We start from the raw sequence: 22,591 nt of genomic DNA, 5'->3' as shown, positions 1-22,591 counted from the left end.
CATCAAAAATTCCTGGAGAACAGGTCTTCTGTTATTTATTTTACACAAGCATTAAGCAAAGGAATCAGCATCTGCCACAGCACTGTGTGCTTGCCTGCAAAACTACCCACAGCCAGCAGATCTAACTTAAGGTTTGCAGTGCATTCTCAACGTTGTTTTTAATCGAAGATGTTGAAGCTTTGGAATAAAATAAAGCTTTGATACTGAAGAGCTATACTTTGCTCTCTCAAACATAAGCCATGAAATAGCTTCCATCCATATTAGGTTATCTTCTAAGGCCTGCAGAATTTTATTATTATTATTACTACTACTATTACATCAGCAGCAAGATCCAGAGCTACAAGGAGTTGTGTCTAATTTAGAAAACAGAACGTTGAACTAAGTTACAGCAGAGATGCTACTTAAAAGAAGAAAAAAGTATTTTTTGCTGAAAAGGCAGCAAAAACATGGGCCTTCAGTTATTTTTTTTTGCTGGCTACTGGATACCCAAGTTTAAACACAGCTGCCAGAAAGATTGTGGTGGCCTCTAGTGGCTGTTTTTTCCCAACATCCCAAACTCATTACATGATTTGGCTCCTAAGACTGCATCTGCTCCACTTCCCATCAGTGTTTGCTAGATCATCCTGAGAGGGGCAAGACGATGATATTGCAGAGCAGCGGGGGAAAGGCAGGACTTGTTAGTCTTCCTAGCTGCCATTTATGTACGTTATCTGCCAGTCCTCACCAAGTGTGGTTGAATTAGTGATCTTACAGCTACATCCATCCCTATAGTAGCTGTGGTTCTTAAAATTATGTTTTTTTTTTTCCATTGATTTTCTAACACAATTTCTTTTTAAGCTACAAGTGTGTCAATTATAATTGACCTAATTGTAATGAACCCAAGAACCAGATGTGTCTTCATCGATGACTAATCTCCAATTAACATTTTCTTTCAATTAATTAGAGGATTTACAAGTTACAAATGCAGGATTTAAAAATAGCTAAACAGTTCTTCAGGAGAAAATCTCTGATTTATCTTGATTTGAATCAGAGTTCCTTGACTCTGGACTCCACCATGTAAGGATCAAACCCATTCAAAGGTAACATTTGTGGCACGCATTTTCTCCAAGCACTTTGACTTTCCCTTCACTCAGGTTAAGGTACTCAGTTCCCTACCACCTTGCCTAGACCACCAATGGGGTGAACGTAGAGGCTATTTTTAGGATTGGATGAAATTTTATTCTTCCATATCAGTGAACCTGAAGCCTACAAAGGCTTTAGAAGTTGCTTAGCTGAAGAGAGCGGAGACATTTGAATTTGACTTGTAAGCTCCCAGACCACAATGGAAACTTCCCAGAACAGCTGTTGGTGTTCTCTCCCTAAGTTCGTGGTTCCCTTCCCAAGGTTGGAAGTGCTACTCAGAGGACACAAAGCCCTGCACAAGCATTACAGCAAACAAGCTGCACCTTCCTATGAGGGAGGACCAATGCAGTTTCTCAAGTCGACAAAAGGTGAGAAATTCAACCTTGAATGCCTGATACACTTTGTGCAAGCTCCAGCCTGAGCTATGGGACAGTCCATGGTTTCCTGGCTGTGTTCATTGGTTGAAGTGAGTATCCTCACAAAGAACACTGTCTTTGTCTTTGACCATAAGTCTCTCTCTGGTACTGATGCTGCTTGACTGTCAGCAAGCCTCCATTTCTGGAACAGACTATTCGAGCACAGTTTTAATTAGATACTTTTTATTATGATATCCAGGAAAACGATAACAAGGTGATTGCTTATTACAGCTTCCACAGATTGGGGCCCCAGACCTTATCGGCCTGGGTACACACACACACACACACAAAAGACAACCCTTGCCACAAAGAACTTACAATCTAAATAAACAAAACAAAGGTAATGATGAATCTAAGAAACAAAGAGGAGGAATCACCTGCGTGAGAACACAAGATAGTTTTGGCTTGGCTTCTTGCCTGAAGTTCAAGAGCTGAAATTCCTACCCTGTTACAGTATTCCCATCACCACCGACTGATTTTTTTAAGCTGTTCATTACAATGCAAGATACATTCTTCAACATTTATAATCGACATAAGAAGTCACAGACAAAGATCAACGTCCTTGACCATAATTTCCCAATATCTTTGTTGTGTACAGCAAAACTACAATCTAGAAATACTAAGTGCCATGAGACACAACAATAGTGAATGGCAATAAGGAAAACTTTGAGACTAACGAAAACATCCAGGAATATCAATTTCTCCTAGAACAGTCAGGACTCAGCAACCCTCCACCCCCAGTATATCAAATTGCATAACATTCTTGTGTGGGGAACGAAGAAATGACAACTGCATTGTGCTGTGTGATTGTGCCTGACCTTAAACATTAACCACAATAAATAAGGAGAAAAAATGAATACTGACGAGCTATCAAATTATACAGCTACACCTTAGATGCTCCGATTCTGCAAAAAAGTTTCAAGCATAAGAAGGAAAGGAGTTGTCATTTCTGGCACTCACATCACAAGTTTGCCAGTCTCGAGACGGATAAAAATAAAGTATTTGCAGGTACCCAAAATAAAAGTGACAGGACACATAGCAAGAGATCAAGAGCAAATGTCTTAGATTCAAAACTAGGTAGCACATTGTTTTTTTCTTTTTAAACCTGAAAAAGGAGTTGTTGACTTTCTTCTTGTCAACATCAAAAGAACTTCTCTAAGAGGCAGACAGAAGCCTACTGCAGCTGCAGCCCAGGACTCCTCATCCATCATTCACAGAAGGGGAACCGGCAGTTGTGGATGCTAACAGCAGTTCCGTTTCACTGACAGAAAGGCACTTGCTAGCTGAATGTGAGCTATATTCAAACACCTCACTTGAAATACAAGTTGTATCAAAATGTATTCATCTTAAAGAGTTTCAGGTCCCATTAAATGGGTTCTGGTGACACCCTATATATTGCTTTGATGTGCTGCTTTCTCCTTGCATGTCTGCTCCAGAAATACTCAGGCACTGCTTCTATTTTAGTTCTGAAAAGTACGCCAAATTCCTTAATGTGTACAGAACTAGGATCCAAAATTGAGTAGTTCAGGGAGCAGTGAAAGAAGGGGACAGCAATGAGAAGAGGGTATACCCCCTCCCAGAGATCCATCACAACAACCTACAGGGGAACAAACAAATCAAACAAAAAAACCCCAACAACAACCAAAACAAACAAGCACAAACTAATCTAGTGATCTAAAGATAATCCACGTCTAACAGTGTGAGAAAGTCATATACAATGAACAGACGATAGCAGATGTCAGTCCTTCGAAGAGTCCTATTCTTTCCAAAGGATCTCTCCTAGGTTTTCCCCCAAAGCCTTAATTTTGTTGGACGTTGTTATACCCAGCCCAAGGAATAATCTAAGCACTTGCATAACAAGATGACTAGTAAGTCACCACAGCCTGCAGGCGTTAAACTACCATCCACCAGAATGCAGCGTGCCCTGCATGCAGACTCTCAGCGTGCCTGTAAATGTTACAGATGTAATGACCGTCTCTACCTGGTGGTGTTCAAGTCCCTTCAATACCGAAGTTTTCCACACAGATCATTAGGCCAGCAACGACCAACATGGACAAGAGTGCCTACTGATCTTGCTGATCCCTACTGTCTACAATGCAGGTCCAAAGGGCTGAGTCACAAATGGAACAAAACCGAAGTACGACCTAAAAATCGACTAGCCAACTTTTTGAGAATAGAAAAATAAACCTAGAGAAACTGAATAACCCTCCCTCCCACATACCTACGTAGAAATACAATGCAATTCTTGCAAAGCTCTCTGGAAGACCTACTTCAATACATAAAGCGTTCACGTAAACAGAAGCTGTAGCTTCCGGGCTGTTAAGGAAAGCAATCTTGGTCCTTGATCCGAGAGAAACTATGTTTTCAGAATTCCTATTTCTACATTACCAGTACCACCTTCTGCTGCTTGGAAAAACAGAAGCTGAGACAGATAAATAGCATTTCAACAGAGAATACTGATTATTTCCCCCTCGCCACAATACCTGGCAAAAGAGCCCATAAATACTTTAACAGTTTGGCATGCCAGAGCTACCAGATGGCCCAGTTTCCTTCTAGTACTGAAAACTGGAAGGCCTTCAATAAGGTCTCCCATCTTTTACACATAGTGTAATCTACTGTCATTTTCAACCACCAAAAGTGCAGTTGAAAGGGGTGTAGTTGCCTTGATGCACGTATTCCCGGCATCTTTTCTTCTTGCTTATATATAAATACTCGTGTACCTCCAGGATTACTATCAGGCAACTAATCCAGTAGAGAAGCAACCAAGCAAAAATGTCAGGTTTCAGCTGCACCAGCTCCCTGATCAAGCTGACTGTGCAACCAGACGGGCTTGTGCTAGAAAAAGGGAAGGGACAGGATCCCGTTTTTTGGCAGCAACCTACGTTATTTTCAGTTTAGCGCAGCCATGAGAATGGCTCCCTTCCCTCCAACATCAAATTTTGCCCTCAACAAAACCGCTTCAGGAGCGGTTACTTGGATATTTGCGAGGAGCAAAAGGACTGGAGATGTACATTAACCCTTTTTACAGAAGTCTTATTACTTGTATCTTATTACTTGTACACACTACTTACTAGAATTCTGGATAATGCAATTCTATTAACACAACTAAAATTTTCAAAGAAACTAAGTATTTAGGAAAAATATCAAATGCTTAATAGCTACCGAATTTCCAAATACATAATCCCAACATACATCATTTACTTTCAGCATATTGTAACAACATAGCCTATGCATTTTCTCTGCACAACAAACCTCTTGATTGTTCCTAAGTTTGAGCATGGGATCACCCAAAAGGCAGTATTTGTAAAGTGCCATCTTCCTGAATAATTTACATGAGAAATCCATTTACTTATTTATTTATTTTAAACTAGCCACAAGGAGAAAATGTCCAGATAAGAGCAAAACCTGAAAACTAATTTCAGCTGCTCTGCATTCCCTGTTTGTACTTGGAAGTTGTATATAATTACTTAGTAAAATCCTGGCTTTGATAACCAATCCTGCCTGGCACATAATCTGAACATACATTTAGGGCCAAAAAAAGAGTCTTTAAATCATCTATTGCAAGTCTTGAAAGCATTCTGACAAGGCAGGGGGCCCTTAAGAAAATAGAATAAAAACCCTAACCACAGTCTCTATGAATCACTCAGTTCAAATCCATTGAACATGGACAAAGCCTTCTTTTTTTGTGGGACCTAGTAATTCACCAGGATAAATAACTACAGCCTAAGCACAATTTTTATTAGGCATAGGAATATTATAATGAGTTCTTCAGTCATTTCAATTTCTAAACTTCCTGATTTCATAATCATGAAAACATGATTAGCCAACTAATCTTCCAGCTTACTGAACCCCAGATTACAAGCAAAGAGCCAAAATGCAGTAAGATTTGAAAATCAGAATTTTAAGCAACTCAAAAGCAGTTGTTCAGGTAAACAAAAATGATCTTATGCCAAAGCAGATAATAATAAATTGGAAATAGAAGTCCCAAAATCTTCTAAATTCACGAGGGTTTCCATCCCAAGGAAGAAAATTTAAAAATTATTGCTTCTGCAGGAAGTCAGGAATGCCTTCTCCCAAACTCTAAATAGGGATTTTTAGGTATGAAACAAAAGATCAAAGAAACTGTTGTTCAATACTCTGTTCAAATCCTAGAATAACAGAAATAATTCTCTATTACTTGGCACAAAGCATCAACTCCTATAAGGCAAGGATGAAGATAAAGCCATCGCTGAAATAAAAGTTCTTTTTGTAAAGTTCAAAGGCCAAGAACATCCATAAGGCCAACAGGAGACAAAAAGCAACGCCAATATTAACAGGCAGGAATATACTCTTTTGAAGTTTTTGGAAGAGAACCTTAAGTTTACATTTCAAGACTCCTGTGACAAAGAACGAGCTTTACAGGAAACAGTTTGCCTCAGGGGAACAACCATCAGTCTCCAATGTCTCAAAGAGCTCAAGAAGTACCTTAAAAGCTCCCTTCACAATTTGTTCCTCCACCCCTTATGATTTTGACAGCACCAAGACAAACAGATATCACAAACAAACTGATTTAGAGTCAAAGTACCACACAAGAACTTTAAATATTTGCCCCTTTTGGCTTAAGGTACAACTTGAGAGAGCAAGGCACAGAATCTATGAAGGTCTTTGTTAGAAAATATCAGACATGAAACATGATTTTGTGCAGTATTTAATGTATGCCATTCCCCCAACATTTCTGAATTCCAATTTTCCAGTTTCATGGTCAGATCGGATAGACTCACAGTTGTGCTACTTGAGTTTTATTTCTGCAGATCAATACATGATATAACTACTTCTACTGAAGCAGACTGGGTGTATTGCAGGGCATGCTGCCCCAGAGCTCTCAAGTTAAGCAAGTCTGTCTGTCAAGTCCACTTCAGGAGCTGTGAAGCAAGCACTCAGGAACTGTGACTTAAATTAGCTGAAACATGTAATAAATTATACTGTAATAACTCTAAATAGCACTATATGATTGAAGAATGGATAGTTACATGTAGTCAACATTTTGTACTAGAAATGTTTATTCTGTATAGTAAGCAACCAAACCGTGTAAGATACAGAAGGCAGATTTATTATTTTTGGGGGTATAAACTAAACTATAGTAACAGTTTTAATTAAACTATTTTATTTATCAGGTTGATTGCTTATAATTACTCCTACTCAATCAATAAGCAGTCTAATACTTGGGTTAACTTGAAAGCCTGATTTAGCAACTTCTTAAGACAATAAAAACCTTTAACTCGTTCCCAAGTTGATTTATTCCCATTACAAAAGGATACAGAGGAAAAACATTAACTGCATATTAAACTGGAAAATCAACTGGACAAGGCTTCACATTTAATACCGTTATGAAGGACAGATAATGGAAAAAATCTTAAATTAAGATTTTTCCAGCTGTAGCAAAGGGCACAATAAACCAGTTTTAAGAAGTTGTAGCTTTTAAATATTCTTTCATAAAAATATATATAGGAGAAATCAAACTATTTCCTAACAGAGGTAAAACAAAGCAAAGCAGTTAGAATAAAGGAATGTTTGTCAAAACTTGATCCATTTATCTAACAAATTCCCTCTTCACGGAGCATTAAATACCTCCTAAAACAAGCACAACAACACGCTGTAAGAACCTCCACCCTCTAAAATCAGAAAGACAAGTTTTCAAAGAAGGTCCAACGCACACCAATTCTCCAAGATATGTACACTTTTAAAAGCACAGACGGCAGTTAGCAGTGCTACTCAAATGAACACTTTCAATGACATGCACTTTCCCTTCTAATTTTCAAGTGCTAAAGCTGTATCTCAGAAAGGTTTTTTGTTCCTTTAAGGATATTTCTAACCAACAAGCAATAAGACTCTGCAACATTTCCAATTAGTTCAGTTTTGTTTTAATGATATGGGGCAATTCTTAGAGCAGACATTGTGTAGCCAATAACTACAAAATAAAAAGGTTTACTGGTGTGGTCTTAGAATTCCAATTTGAACTGTGAATTTGAATCAAGGTAATTAACGAAAAGCTAGAATATCTGAAATGCATACTAAGTTTTTACTTCAATTTTGCAATACTTCTTGAAGAACTTGGAAAAAGTGAAATTGGTAAACAGTATATATCACCAATATTACAAAAACTGGAAAGAAATAATACATTGCATCAGTGATCCTCATTAAGTGAAGTTATCATCACAGTAAGTGTTTAAAAAAGTGTCAATGTTATTTAAAAAATGTTGTGACCCTCCCACCCCCCCGAAGTGTTTGTAGACAGATAAAGATAAACCTTTTTTCTTAGTCAAAATGGCTTTTAAAAAAAGTTTCACAAAACAATAGCAATAATCAAAAAACATGATTTGTATTTTCTTTAATCTATAACATCTCTAGTGCTGAAGGGCCATCCATGTAAAAAGCAGATTCTTTGGGGACATTAGTCAATTAACTTAATAAAACCCAGTTTTACGAGGATTTATCCTTCCTGCTGCGAGGCGAGTCTGCTCCATTTGAGGTCACTGTTCCATTTATTCCATTTTCTAAAAAATAAAAAGATAAAAAATACGTATTTTTCAAGTAGAATAAGACACTTCATTATTACTTCTTAGTAGGCCCTACACAAACAATGTTAACTTCTTTTCTGATGCATCTCCTTCATTAAATCTCATATTTTATGATAAAATAGTATAATGAAGCTTTTACAAAGTTCAGAATTTAAAATTTACTATGAAAACTGAAGTCCAGTTTCCTGACATGGCCAAATAGTGAAATGTCTGCATTATATTACATCTAAACTGAAAATCAAGATTAGCTGTAGTATATTTTAGAAGATATTTTCTTACAAAGAGAAATATTCAACCTGTAGATGAGACAATCCTATGAAATTTTGGGATCATATAGTATATACAGTTCCCTGGTATAGGTCTTGACCGTTTTCCCACCTGTTTTGTTCTTTTAATACTTGATAAAATTGCACTCCTTAACTTACCTTTACAAGCTTTTTATATACGTAGGAAAACTGTATATGTGTATATATGTATAAATAAAAGTTTAATTAATCATACACTTTAAAAAACATAGAAATCATTTATGTTCTGAATAAAATATTTAAATGGTTAGATTTGAGAGAAGTATGGAAAGACTTCAAGCACAAGACTGGACACCCATCTGAGAACACAATGGAAGAACCTGTTAGCAGCTGTAGCTCTCTTGTTTCAATCCCAATTCTCGACTTAAAAGGTCTCAACAGTTTTAGTATGTGCAGGTACCACTTTGTTGACTATTTCACAGCAAACATTTGTGCCAAAACAATGACCCAACATCTACAGATACATCATGCACACAACAGAGTAAAACAGAGCAACATGATACCACTGTGAATTAAAGTATCCTCTTCATTTAATGTCACCATGACCCATGGAAGCACAGCTGTTGCATGACAGTAACCAAATTTACAGAACAGATCTGAAGAGCAGAAGTGCATAGTCAGCTCTACTGCCTGCTGCTTACATCTCTGCTCTTATTGTTCAGTATCATTCGGATTTCAAGCAACTGCTGTACCTGTCCATATAAAAAACTGGTTAAATTCACATTTTCCATCTCCAGGTGTGTTGCAGATCACAACACACAAAAACAACTGCTGATGTTCCTTCTTCCCTCACTACACCCAATACTCCCATTTATGCAAACAAGCAACTAAACAGAAGTAATTAAAAATAAACCAAAAATCAGAAACAAACATGAGAAAGAGACCAGTCACAGGTCTAATTAGTCCCATAGGAACAGTCCAAATCTGTTTAACTTTATTTGGTTGTAAATGACACTACCCTTGTAAGTTTGTGTCTTCAGATTCGTCTCAAAAAGTTTGGGTTATTCTTGATTTACAAAGCTTACAAATGATAAGCCAGACCCAAGCCAGACAACTGAGATCACATTTTTTTTTGAACAGTTAAGTCAAAACAAGTAAAAATAAAGAATAAAAATCAGCAAGTGCCTGGGTATCCCACATACATCATCAGAATTTTTCCACTGTCACTTCTTGATTTTGGCACAGTCTAAAAGCAACGTATTTTGTGTCCTGGTTCCCAAAATCCATCCAGGTACACACACACAGAACAAGACTGTTTTACATGAATGAAAGTTTCATTTTCAAGAGGTTTAAAAGCTACATTTTTAACTTGCTGATTAAAATGCTATTTAAGTTTACATTTTACAGATCCTTCTATTAAAAGTTTTAAATGAATTTCACAAAAAAAAAAAGTAAGACTAATAAACATTAAGCTCAGATTCAGTGTGACAACTACATAGTAAAACAGGCTCACTCAATAAAAAGTCCAACCGTGTTTTTCTATTGGTATCATATAAACATTTTCAAAATCTACACAACCAAACCAAGACCAAACAAAAACAAACAAAAAATCAGACTGTCACCTTAAGTACTTGTGTGTTAGCATTGGGCAGTAAAAAGTAAAAAAACACAACACCAATCACCAAGTTGTGCTAATAAAAAACGATCAAAAGAAACTACAGAAATACTCTACTGCACGTGATTTTAATATAAAGAAAAACTTAAAGGTTGAAAATTTATCTCTGATCAGTATAACTGTTTTTATACACTAAGTTCTATGTATCAAAAAAGTGGAACAGGTTGGCAACAAACAGTTGGTAGCAAAGGATCATGGGGAAATAATCTTTTGTGGTGAATCAGTTTCAAAAAAGCGCAGAAACTATTCAAGCTAACATTTAACAAAACAGAAATTTAACAGCACAATAGAAACATCTACTTATTTACTTAAAGAGAACACATTTTCCTTTGAGGAAAAGGCAGACTATTTGTCTTTCATGCCCTCTTCATAAGAAGAATTTGACATAATCAAAAGGTCAAACCAAGAGCTATTAATACTAAGGTTTAAAGTAGTAAGCAGTTATTACCTTCCCATTTTTTTTTTTTAAAAAGCTTCAAATTTTTATTTTTAGTAAAGATGGTCAAACAAGCTTATTTACTGGATCATCAAACCACCTCCTTCCCCTAAAACCTGGGTTTAGTGGCACTGAAAAACTTGCTTGAAACTCATTGCAAGAATTTAGAAGTATCTGATTAATGAAAACATCTAAAAATGTGTCTGTTCCCTTTTTATAAATGCATGTCATAAGCATGACACATTTTGCACAAGTAATAAAATTAGACGTAATAAAATCCAATCCTGCATTAACTGAAGAAATGGTAATTCTTTCATTCAGTTAATTAGAAGAGAAAACCAAACCCTTAATTATAGATGACTCACGTTCATCTTTTTTTAAATAGAAAAAAAATTTCACTAATACTGTTTTATAACTGACTTGTCTCACCTGAGAGCTAAACATAAAAAGTTTAAGCACATATATCAGATAAGGCTCTCTGTTACTTGAAGTTGTTTTTTGAGAAGTCAAAGCAACAGGAAACCTAAAAATACAAACCTCTTTCTTTTCTGGAGGTCTTTCCTTTAGCCGTTACAAACTTCTTTTTCACTGTCTGAGGCTGAGAAGAAGAATGTTCTCTCCATCTCCGAAGCTGGAAATTAATAAACTTCCACATCATAAATGCTTGAGCCATGCAGATGGAGGCCAGCACACTGATTCTAGGGGGAAAAAAACAACAACACCAGATATAAAAGTTTATCAGTATGTTCATCTTGTTCAAAGTGGAAAGAAAAGTAGAATAGTACCTCATATAGTTTTTTTATACGTCTGAAACTGTTTTTTTTACTCAGGTTCCTCAGTTGCATTAGAGTGATTCTTTCTGGATTATGCATAAGTAGATGTTCTTACATTGGCAATGTTATTTTTTTGTTTGTATTTAATTCATTAAAAGGACAGGTGATCAATAATAGGTTATAGTTACAGATTTCTCACCTGTGGAGTGTAAATTATTCACTTTCTTGTTACAAGCTTGTTACCAAAGCTATACCTATTGATCCCATTAGGTGCAAGAAAACACTTAATCATTCAGTACTAGCATTAATACCACACCGTTTATATTGCGTATTTAACACAGGTTTATAGCTCATGCTTAAGAACCATTCCAAGTTTATTGTACCTAACAGCCAGGATGTTAAAGTTTCCAGTACTGAAATTCAGCTGTTGATCTTCTGCTCTTGCCAGTCCGAAGCCAAAAGTGAGGACTGAAAGAATCAAGGTGAGAAGCCTTCCCAAAACAAAAAGAACTGCCCACAGTGAAAATCTACAAAGAAAAATACCACAAACACTGTAAGAATTTTCTGTTCATACCACCACAAGGACTAACAATGCAAATATTTATTCTTAACTACGTGAATTCATCTGAGAATTAAGAACTTGACTAAATTCATTGTTTTGTACTTACCCTAAACTGATCCTGACTTCCAGTACTCGAAGAGAAAAAGAAAATCTTTGCCTAGCATTTTTTTCCTACAAGCCAAAACTATGTTCTGAAAATTATTTTCAACTCCACAGAAAGTGACTGTTATTACTATTAGAATGTGAGCATGTTCCTACAAAACTGATTGCATTAGCAACTTATGCTATTGCCTTTCCTATGAGAACTGTACATGAAAACTTTTCTTCAAGTAGTGTGAGACTTGATTTCCATTTATACAGCTACGAACATTTACTTGTATAGGTGAATAAGTGAAAAAAAAAAAAGAACAAAGGTGTTTTAGAGATATAAATACTAAAATGAGTTTGGAGAACTGTGGCTTCTAGGGAAATACTGTATGAATTTCCCTGTAATTCTGGCTTCTGGTAAGTTAAATGCATGAGGCTCGTGAGACGGAAATGAGCACTTACCCTTTCTGGTATCTTTCATCACTGAAGTAGAAAAGACGGGATATGTGGAAAAGAAATTCAACGAAGTAATGCAATACCAGAAGAACAAGTCCAAGATGGGTCAGACTATCAAAGCAAATAGAGCAAGCATTCAAACATTTTGTTAGATGTTTAAGACAGTGACTGAAGGCTGCAAAAACTTTACAACTGACTTACTTTAGAAGATAGGCTCCAGCAATATGAAAGAGATAAAGTCCAATGTAGACAATCTGGCGAAAGATATCCTCCTATTAACAAGAAAAAAAAAGTAATTATACATTATAAATTATGTCAAACATTAATTTACAGTGTTATACATTACTACAGGCTATTTCCTAGTCTTGGAAATTTTTTTTTGTCTTCCCAGCTACCTTGATGTGGCCTGTTCTTCCACTGAATTACTCAGCCTAGATCTTCTAATTCCACACGACTTACCACGTGTTATTGGTAAGTAAGCGCTATCTTAGACATATGTTATGTGAGAAGATGCATCAAACATCAAAAAGATGCTTTTCAGAAGGGCAATTTTATCTTTGATATGACTTATCTGAATTTGTACTAGCTATTACAATACTTCATTGGTATGTATTATTGTATCTTCGAAAAAGCTTCTTTAGTTCTACGTAGTTTTGCCCATTAGATTCTGTAAGATCGCTACAGAAATAAAATGAACCAAAATGAAAAGGTTTACAGGTGTTGACATCTATTTTAAAAATTTCAAGGTTTTAGCCAGCATCATTCAATCACATGCTTCATAGAAGCTAAGTAATAAAGAGAAAGAAACGTGAAAGAAAGTACAAACGAACAGTGTATGGAAAGCAAAAGGTACCACCTGTGAACAGAAGAATCACTGAAGTGGACTATCACTGTGATCTAATGTTTCTCTTGAAGTGGTATGTAGAGTTGTATTCATTTGTGCTCAAGAAATCCCTATTTTTCTGAAAGATTCCCTGAGCTTCAAGTAAGGGGTTCAGTTTTGTCTTGTACACATGTAAATTAAAAATAAAATAAAAAATTAATCTTGTAAGATCTATGCTATTTTTGTAATACTCCACCTCAAAACCAACAAAAGCTCAGAATGAAACCGCCACTTGTGACAACACCTAACAACACACATACAGAGGTACATAAAAACAAATGAAAACCTTTAAATTATCTGAAAGAAAACAACAAAAAAAATGTTGTATCAGGCAGATTAGAAAGTAGTCAGTACAAATACTCACGTTCTCCAAGTACTACCAGTACAAGCCTTTTGTGTTCTCTTTTCAGAACCAAGGCAACACTTAAATAGCCCATGCTGCCTGCTTAAACAATTGTCAAGAGACTTATGGCCTACTGGAAAAATGCAGGTGGAGGTCTCCACTACCATACAGAAAGCTGATCTGAGAACCCTTTTTTCATGCTGTTTATGTCAGCAGATGAGTAACCTAAGCAAAAGAAGCCAATTCTTTCAAGAGAAAAAATAAGGCAGAGATGCCAAGATAAGTTACAGTGTGATGAAAGAAATATCAACTATAAACTTGATAAAATAAATGAACCGTTACCCTTAAAATAAATCAACCATTACTCTTACAACTAAATGATATAGGCTAAAATTCCAAGCAGTGACCCAACAAAACACTACTGTGAAATATACAGCATTTTTGACAGCTTTCTTAAAGTTACATTAAAAGCAAAAACAGAAAAACAACCAACATTTGGGTATTAATTCAAACTGTAGAGATATCACTAACACAGTATGGGAGCGTTAGCTAAAGTGTCTGTAAAACATCAGTGTTTATACTGCTTGTGAACAGTATGAAAACAAAGCACCTCATTACTATTTTCCCAAGCCTGCTCTAGGCTCTTAAACAAAGACCTATGGTTATATAACACACGTTTCATTTTCTTGAAAAAAAGCCGAACTCTGACAGCAGAGACTCAGTCTAGTCACAGAGCAACAAGAGAAGAGTTTAAAAAGGAAACTGTGCATAGAAAATGAGCCCGAGGAAAGAACATGCAAAGAGACTACTTAAATTAGTCAAGGTAGGCAAAAGACATGCTACAAAAATCTACAGGAAACTCAGTGTTAGCAGTTGAATTCTGAGAAATCCAAGAGAGAAAACTCTCAGGTGGCAAAGGTGCTGTAAAAATCCACCATCAAAAACCTCAACACAAAACTATCTAGAAATTCTGCTGAGGACAGTGGTATTTACAACAAATCCTGGTGTTTAATATTGTTTGGATTTAGCAAATCATTCACTGCTTATTTTCATCACCTGTATCGTGATTCATGAAGCAATTCTGTATTTCAATGAGATTATTCAGACAATTCATTACAAGAATCTTGAAAAGAGTTTGGAAAAAAAAATCTCAGATTTATTTTCTCAAAGGAAAATTCACACTCTTCTAGTAGATGAGGTAGACCAGTAATTTCTATTTACACAACAGACATAGTGATTTTACTGCATTTAGAAATACAGGATTTAGTTGAGAAGAAAGCATCGGCATTCTCGTCTAGACATCTGGGCATCCAAAATTCCAGTAAGGAAAAACATAAGTACACAGATAAGAACACGGTAGGAAATGTAGGGTAAAACAATGCTCTGGAAGTCCAAAAGCAATGCATCGTTCCACTGCCAGAGTTGCTTTGTTTGGTATTCTCTCCATTTACATTTTGTACTTACTTTTTTGGTTTTCTGGAAGTACAATTCTGGAAAAGCATGAAACCAGTATGCCAACTGTAAGATGTAGAAAAACTTCATTTGAAACCTGTACAATACAGCAAGAATTGAATATTACTTTTTATTAATGAACTTAAAATGTTTCAGAAACTTCATTGTGAACACATTGAATCAGTCTCTAAAGAAAGAAAAATAGAGATCCTTGTTGCCAGCCAACTCACTTCTCAGCAGTATTTCTAAATACCAAATAATAAAAATTAAGACAAATAAAACTTGCGAAAACGTAATTCCTTAAATTACCTGCAAAAACGTAAATTCCTTAAAGCATACAGAAAGATGACTCTAAATCCTATAAATTGAAGGAGAATAACGTTTCTCCATCAATGCAAAAAAAAAAAAACAACCAGCGACTAATGTAGTTTAGATCATTTATTCTACACAAATTGTATATGACATAACCTGAGTTTAAAATGACAACACCCCTCTCCTCCCCCCAACAATCCTTTAAGGAAGAAGCCTTACGGAATCAGAGTGTGCGGGTAGTCCCTCCACAGAGAGGTTGGATCTGATATATAGTTCTCCTAAAACAAACAAACAAAATGAAAACTCTTGAAGTTACACAATGTTGTTACTTCCTGGTCAGAAATAATGACTGCACATAAATACATGTATTTATTTAATGTGTACACATACAAGTATTGAGACATCTACACATAAGTAAAAGCTGTAGATTGATATATTACCCCCCAAAAATATAAACAACAATAAAAAACACAAAAATGTATTATCTGAGAAGAAAAAAAGAAGGGCAACAAAACAAATCAAGTTCCCATTGAAGAAGAAAAGAGTCCTTATGAGACAGAGATCATTTCAGCATCATTACAGCTGCAAGTCTTCCCTTATAAACTGCTGACAAGCTTTGAACATAACTAAGGGGAGTTAAATTTATTTAGGACTCGTTATGTTACAGAGTTTTTTCCCCCAAAATTTTAAATTTCTATTATTATTAGAAAATGAAGTTTCGCATTAAAGAACAGGCTACTGCTACTACCAGGGAAAAATAATTTAGGAGCCTACGATAAATCAGATACTTCTCAGAAAGTGTCCAGGCATGTGGGAACAAAAGATGGCTTACCCCCTCCCCCCCCTTTTTTTTTTCTGAGGGCAGAAATGCTCTACAGCTGGGGATAAGCTCATACATGTACAATCGCTAACCAAAGGGCATGTCATCTGAAAGCACACGCTCACTTGAGCCTAGAGCAACCTGTCTATATACCCACACTCTAAGCTGCCAAAATACTATGTGTGATGTTTTTTTTTAAACATTTTTTTTACAATAATGAGCCAGCATTATTTTTTTAAAAGCCACGTTTTACTTTACTCATTTGACAGTAAATCCAATTAACGCAGACTGAGCAGCAGTAATGCTGTCAGAATTTTTACTTAGTTATGACTACCACTACCCCAGAGTTTTGAAACCTGTCCCTGCTTTAATATTAAAACCAGAAAAAAATAAGCTGAAAACTTATTTATCATTATAAGTAAGTGAAACTTGTGTTTGTATTATGAGATTTCAAAAGAGGAAGCATACTTACAGAGACGAGAATACTTGTGCCCCAAACACAGGAGAAAAGGTAGAATGCACTAAGTTGCCCAGACTCATTGAACTTGCTATGCTTTGTTTTTGAAAAGTGCATTTTCCTGTTTATTTTCTGCAATGAAAATCCATTGTTATTTATATGGCCTAGTACTTAGCATTTAGGTGTTAACTGCACTAGAATGTCTGAAAGTTTCAATGCATTGTCTTACCACTTTAATGTTTTAACGCAAAAATTTACTTTTAAGTTAGTCATAAAGTCTAATTAAAAACCTGACAATTATCTTGATGAAAGGAATTAATATTTTGTACTTACATCCAATACGTACTCCTGAATAATAGCATGTATGATTATTGCTACAAGCATGTAAAAGAAAATTGTAGCCAAGTCTTTGATGCCATAGTGATACAGAGAGATTGTTTCTGAAGATTGTTCTTCTAAAAGACAGAAACAGAGTTAACTGTTAGGCACTGATACAGTTTAATTGCTACTAAGTTTGTTTCTTAAGGTAAAACCTTTCAGACAGAAGTCATTTGCCATCAACTGAACAAATACAAGTCAGATTAAACTGCCATCACGAGCTAGGTCACTAGAATCTATTTACAATAGTCTTCTTCATAAAATCACAAACTAAAACTGATTCTGGAAGAATGCAATATAAAAATGAGAACTTAAATGCACTTAGGAAGCTTACCCAAATGCACTGAAAGCAGAATATAAAGTTATGTTAAACTATCAACTTTCCATTGACTAGCAAAAAAAAAAAAAATCATCATTTGCAAAATCAGAATAAGAATTAACATGAACTTATCTACTAGTCAGACTGGGTTTTAGTACTAAGGATGATTCCAACAGAAAAGCCGCATCTTACCTAACATGATTCATTAAAAGTTTTACTTAACATCTATTCAAATTTAGCAATTCATCTTACTGTCAATTTAGAAAATACAGCACACTAACAATGTCTGAGAACACTGTCTCGTGAATAAACACCTGCAAGACGCATACCTGTGGCAGGAATGGTAACATTATACTGAAGCGTAACAAAAATGACAGCTGCTTTTGCTGTAATCTGAAAAAGAAAAAACAGAAGTGCCATAAAAATCTCACTGAAATAAGTTATATTGAACTGAAAACTGGTTTCTGTACCCTTCCCCAGCACATCTGTCCTCCCCTAGGAAAACGATCAGCTCACATTATCATGTCAGTTCATTTGACTTTCTAACAGTAGAAGAGACTGCATGATCTCTATAGATCTCTACAGAAATAATTTCAAAAATTCTACTTACAAATACTATTTTCTACATTAAAATGATAGCACACACTGCAAAATCCAGCGCATAATGTATTATTAAATTAACAGCATGTATAATGTCCTGTAATTCCTAGACCACAATGTGTGCAGCAATGGACAAGAATAAACTTACAATTACTTTTTGACAAATTTTGAGGGTTAATATCATATTCCTAAACATGTAAGTTATTTGAAAAATGTGAACAAGAAAGAAAAGGCATAAAGAAAGAACTGTGCTAGCTGCGTGCCAACTCACTACAACTGGCACTTGACCCTGGAGATCCCTTGGCAAAAAAAAATAAAATTTAGCGGTAGTTATGCCACCCCTTTATGAGGGACAGCTAGAAAAATCAGAATGAATGAAAGAGAGGGGAAATATGTTTGTTCTGAAGTCTTTTTTGGCCAAGGGGGATGACACCAAAAAAAAAAACAAAACCAAAAACAAAGAGCAGTCAGTAATCATGAATTAATTTTCTGCTTTATGATATCTTTGGTGAATCCCAACCAAGAGCATGAATAAACAAAACAGAGCAGGAAAAATTACCGTGCTTTACAATGTTCATGATCTGATTTGCTTCCCGTTGCTATAAAAACCTAGCATCCCTGCTTCATCTTATGGATTAATAAAAAACATCTCTAAGATTCTTGGAAGGATACCTTGGTATCTGAAGATAATCATTATATTACTACCAGCATTTATTATCATTCAAAAGACTTTTTTTAATCTTTTAAACTAGCACTTTGTAAACAAGCAGCAGATTTTCTGTGAATCCTTGAATACATTGCGGAGCATTCACTTCGTGTAACTTCGTGTAACTGCGTCGGGCTTCCTACACATCGATGGAGCCTCTAGAGGACAATCCAAAACATTAGTCAACTATGAACTGCCCTTTGAAGGCTCTCTCAACCACTCCAAGTCCTAATTCAGCTGGCCAAGTCAGACAGTAGAAGTACCTTACCATACCAACACTAACCACCCCAGGTGATTTCCAAGACCTATATCAAAGCATTTCAAAAATTACAGCAATCTTTTCAAGCCACACCACATCTGTACCAGCAAAGGCACATGGCCCTGCTATGCTGGGGTAGAAAACATCCTCAAGTGAAAACCTCAGCATATCTAACCCACTCAAAACTTCCAGCGCTACCATTAACGCAGTAAATACAGTAACCCAAAAGTATACATAAATGGTAATGGGTTAGTCCACGTCTCTAACCTCAGACCCCACAAACCACTATATAACGTCTGTCTGTGGTGACTTTTGATAGCAAACCCAAACATAATGGCTTTCTTGGTGTGCCTTGTTTTTTCTTTTCCATATGTTGTTATTTTTACTCAACTCCACTCTAAAGCCGAGCAGCATCAAAGGCCGAATAAAATTACTCTGAAAACCATCCCCATAGCAAAAAACACCCACAACCCTTAAACAAATGACTTTTGGTGTATCAAGTGAATGAAAACGGACGCGTAGGACTTTGACAGGCCACCACTGAGAACATCTGGGCAACCACACAGGCAAATCCCCTTGCGGGTTCTCTCAAGAGGTGACCGAGAGGACCTAAAAAAGAGTCGGTTTGGATCAGAAGCTAAGTTCGAGGGGTTTTAGTTATTTATTGATGTATTTATTTATTTATTTTAAACCAAGTTTCATGGAGGCGAGGCCGCCTTCCAGCCGGGCCCGGCAGCCCCAGCTCCCCCCCAGCCGCCTCTCGGCGCTGGGCCGGCCCCGTCAGGCGCCGCGCGGCCCCGCGGCTGGGGGTGGCGGGGGGGCGGGAAGCCACGTGTGCGCGCCCTGTACGTACACGTCACCGCTCGTTTCCCTTCCCCCTGCGGGATTGGCGGGAGGGGCGGGGGGTGTGCCGCAAGGCCTCACGGGAGCTGTAGTTCCGGCGGGGCCCGTTGGGGCAGCGCACACAAAGAGCGCGATGGGCTGCGGCGGCAGGGCCTCGCCCCCCCCACCCCCTCCCCGCTCCCTCCACCCCCTTCTCCCTCTTCCCCCCCGGGCCGAGCGCGGCCGCGCACCCCTCCCCCGGCCGAGTGCCACGTAGCCCCGCCGCCGCCGCCACGAAGGGACCGAGCGCGCCTCGTCCCCCCCCTCGCGGAGCCGGGGCACGGCCGAGGCGGGTGAAGGGGGGCGTTCCCGGGGATGGCGCCCGGCCGGGCTCCGAGCTCCGCGCTCCGCACACGGCCGGGGCCGGGGGCCAGGCGGCCCCCCGGGGGTGTCCCGGCGGCCCCCGCAGGGCGTGTGCTCGGCGGGCAGACGGCAGCCGCGTCGCCCCGCGCCTCGCCTCGCCTCACCTCGAACATGAGCCCCAGCAGGAAGATCATGGCCATGCAGGACACGATGTCGGCGTGGTTCTGCACGACGAACTCGTGGCTCAGCACCGGCGGGTTCTTGTTGCTCTTCTTGCGGATCGCCATGGCGGGCCGGCAGCCGGGCTCCGCCGCCTCCCCGCTGCCAGCGCAGCTCCTCTCGCCGCGGCCAGGAAGAGGCGGGGGGGGGGGGAGGAGGCGGCCGCGCGGCGGGGGAATGGCAGCCGCCGCCGCTCCGCTTCACCCCGCCCCGCCCGCCGCGGCCCCGCCGCTGCCCGGCCGCAGGGAGCAGCCGCCGCCAGCGCCCCTGCCGGCCGGCGGGGAGCCGAGGCCCGGCGGCGCCCGGAGCCCCCCGAGGGCGGCGGGGGGCCCGGCCCCGCGCACAAAATGGCCGCGGCGCGCGGCCGGCTGCGCTAGGCCGAGCTCCGCCGGTCCTGCGAGCCCACCTGCGGTCGCTTTCCTCCACCCTGGCTCTCGCCGAGCTGTGTTCTCGTCAGGCCTCTCCCGAGCCGCAAGTTGAGCGGGCGGAAGGCTAGGCTCGCTGGGTCCGTTACGGCTGTAGCTGAGGCACAGCCGGCGGGTGCTGCGAGCGGGCAGCGGGCTCCTGGCGTCCCGTCTGCTTATGTCCTGACGTACAGCCCGAAATAACAAGCGTGGTCCGAGTAACAGCAACGGGGAAGCCAGGGGCAGGAAAAGTTGTCCGAGCAGAAGGGCAGAAAAGCTAAACGGGAAATAGGGAATGGGGAAAAGACATTAAAAGGGAGGTAAGACGTGGATAAAACAAAAAACCACCCACTCCCAAACCAGAAAGCTGTTCTGGAGCTAAAATAGACAAATCTACGAAAAACCAGCACAGATGCAGAAAACACGCAACAGCCCCCCCCCCCCCATCATAATAGTTTTGTTAAAGCTTCCAGCTGACAGATATTCACAATGGATATATGGAGATCAAGCTCTAGAAAAGGTGTCGTTTATGGCTGAATTTAAGCATTGTCAGGAGGGTTTTTGCTGCCAGCAGCTAACGAATCCTGATAAGATGTTAAGGTGCAGCTATTCAGTACAGCTTTGCCTCGTCAGAGCTGAACGAGTGTGCACCACAGACAGTCCATGTCTATGAACTGGTTTCTTTCCGTGTGGACCAGTGACTCGAAGATCTGGCTGGTTAGCGTAGGACCAGGCAGTGCATCTACTTTTTGACATGCACGAACTCATGAATAAAAAGTGACTATAAAAGAGAGAACTGTCCCTGTGATCAATTTTATAATTATTTAGAAATATTGGATATTAGGAAGAATTTCTTCATGGAATGGTTGGGTAGGCATTGGAATGGGCTCCCAGGCAAGTGGTGGAGTCATCACCCCTGGAGATATTTAAGACGTGTATGTGGCACTAAGGGACATGATTTACTGGTGGGCTTGGTAGTGCTAGGTTGATGGTTGGACTTGATGATCTTAAGGGTCATTTCCAACCTAAATGATTCTATGATTTTATTCTATGATTCCATTTCACTTGAAAGTTTGACTGAAACTTTATTAAAAGATGCCCATGGATATATATATATATACACACACTTATTATTATGCTTACATTGAAAGTACTGACTCCAACAATGCAACTCTGAAATAATGTTCAAAATGTTTTGAATAGTCGATTTCTAGCAATGTGACTGAGATGAATGACATCAAGTTAGGTGGAACTTATGTTGTCTGTCATGCTTTGTCATCATACTCTGTTGGTTTGTTTTCCATTTTACTTCACAGTTCCATGTTTTGTAGACTAAAAAACAGAAATTTACCAGGTTTGCTACAGTAGTCACTGTATTTGAAAGCAATGTGCCCAGATTCAAGCAAGAAAAAGTCTCTTATTAGAGTCTTTTCTTAAAAAATAAACACATATTAGAGTGTTTATTTTTAAATACTAATTTCCCCAGTAACACTTTAGAAGGGCTGTTCCCTTACAATTCTTAGATGTAAAACCTGAGACAAAATTAAGTTTGTTGTCCTAGAAAGTAACAGCTCAAATGCTTCATAACACCAGCTAGCAGACTCATATCTCCCCAGTCTACTTCCTGTGTTGCTTTCATCAGAACACTAGACCAAATGTTGGGCTGTGTGTAGGAATGAAGAAACAGAAGTAGGACAAAAATGCCTCAGAGCCTCCTGGAAAAGACTTTCTTTGGCATCCGTTAACTTTAAGAGAAAAACAAATAAACAAAGCAGAAAAAAAAAAAAAACAAAAACAAACCTTTTAAGTGGCTGTGACACTTCAGTGGCAAGGGGGTTTTGGAATTAGTCATTGAGCCACAATCAGAATTTCTTTATTTATCAAAACTGCCTTAATCAGGAGGAAAAAAAAAAAAAAGAAACAAG

At 38.5% G+C, this 22,591-nt stretch overlaps 1 protein-coding gene across 1 annotated transcript; it reads right to left on the bottom strand.

Moving 5' to 3' along the window:
- Positions 1–6,796: 6,796 nt before the first annotated feature.
- Positions 6,797–20,474, bottom strand: TRAM1 (translocation associated membrane protein 1). The gene is made up of 11 exons (XM_083823278.1): positions 20,208–20,474; positions 17,623–17,686; positions 16,930–17,051; positions 16,612–16,728; positions 15,539–15,597; positions 15,020–15,104; positions 12,531–12,601; positions 12,336–12,440; positions 11,608–11,751; positions 10,989–11,149; positions 6,797–8,071 (listed from the first exon to the last, which is right to left on the bottom strand). Exons 1-11 carry the CDS (start codon positions 20,328–20,330, stop codon positions 7,998–8,000), a joined length of 1,125 nt encoding a protein of 374 aa, XP_083679404.1. The 5' UTR covers positions 20,331–20,474; the 3' UTR covers positions 6,797–7,997.
- Between the last annotated feature and the right edge of the window lie 2,117 nt (positions 20,475–22,591).

This window comes from Anser anser (genome assembly GCF_964211835.1).
Source record: "Anser anser genome assembly, chromosome: 2".
NCBI classification, from domain to species: domain Eukaryota; kingdom Metazoa; phylum Chordata; class Aves; order Anseriformes; family Anatidae; genus Anser; species Anser anser.
Note: the sequence above shows the minus strand (reverse complement) of the source record. Positions and strands in the feature narration are given on the sequence as shown.

Excerpts from the sequence above, each read along its gene's own strand:
- TRAM1 (XM_083823278.1), bottom strand. The coding sequence starts at position 20,330 with ATGGCGATCCGCAAGAAGAGCAACAAGAACCCGCCGGTGCTGAGCCAC. Across the intron at positions 17,052-17,622 it reads TGTTACCATTCCTGCCACAG|AAGAACAATCTTCAGAAACA; the intron begins GTATGCGTCTTG and ends TCTGTCTTTTAG. Across the intron at positions 16,729-16,929 it reads TTCAGGAGTACGTATTGGAT|AAAATAAACAGGAAAATGCA; the intron begins GTAAGTACAAAA and ends TTTTCATTGCAG.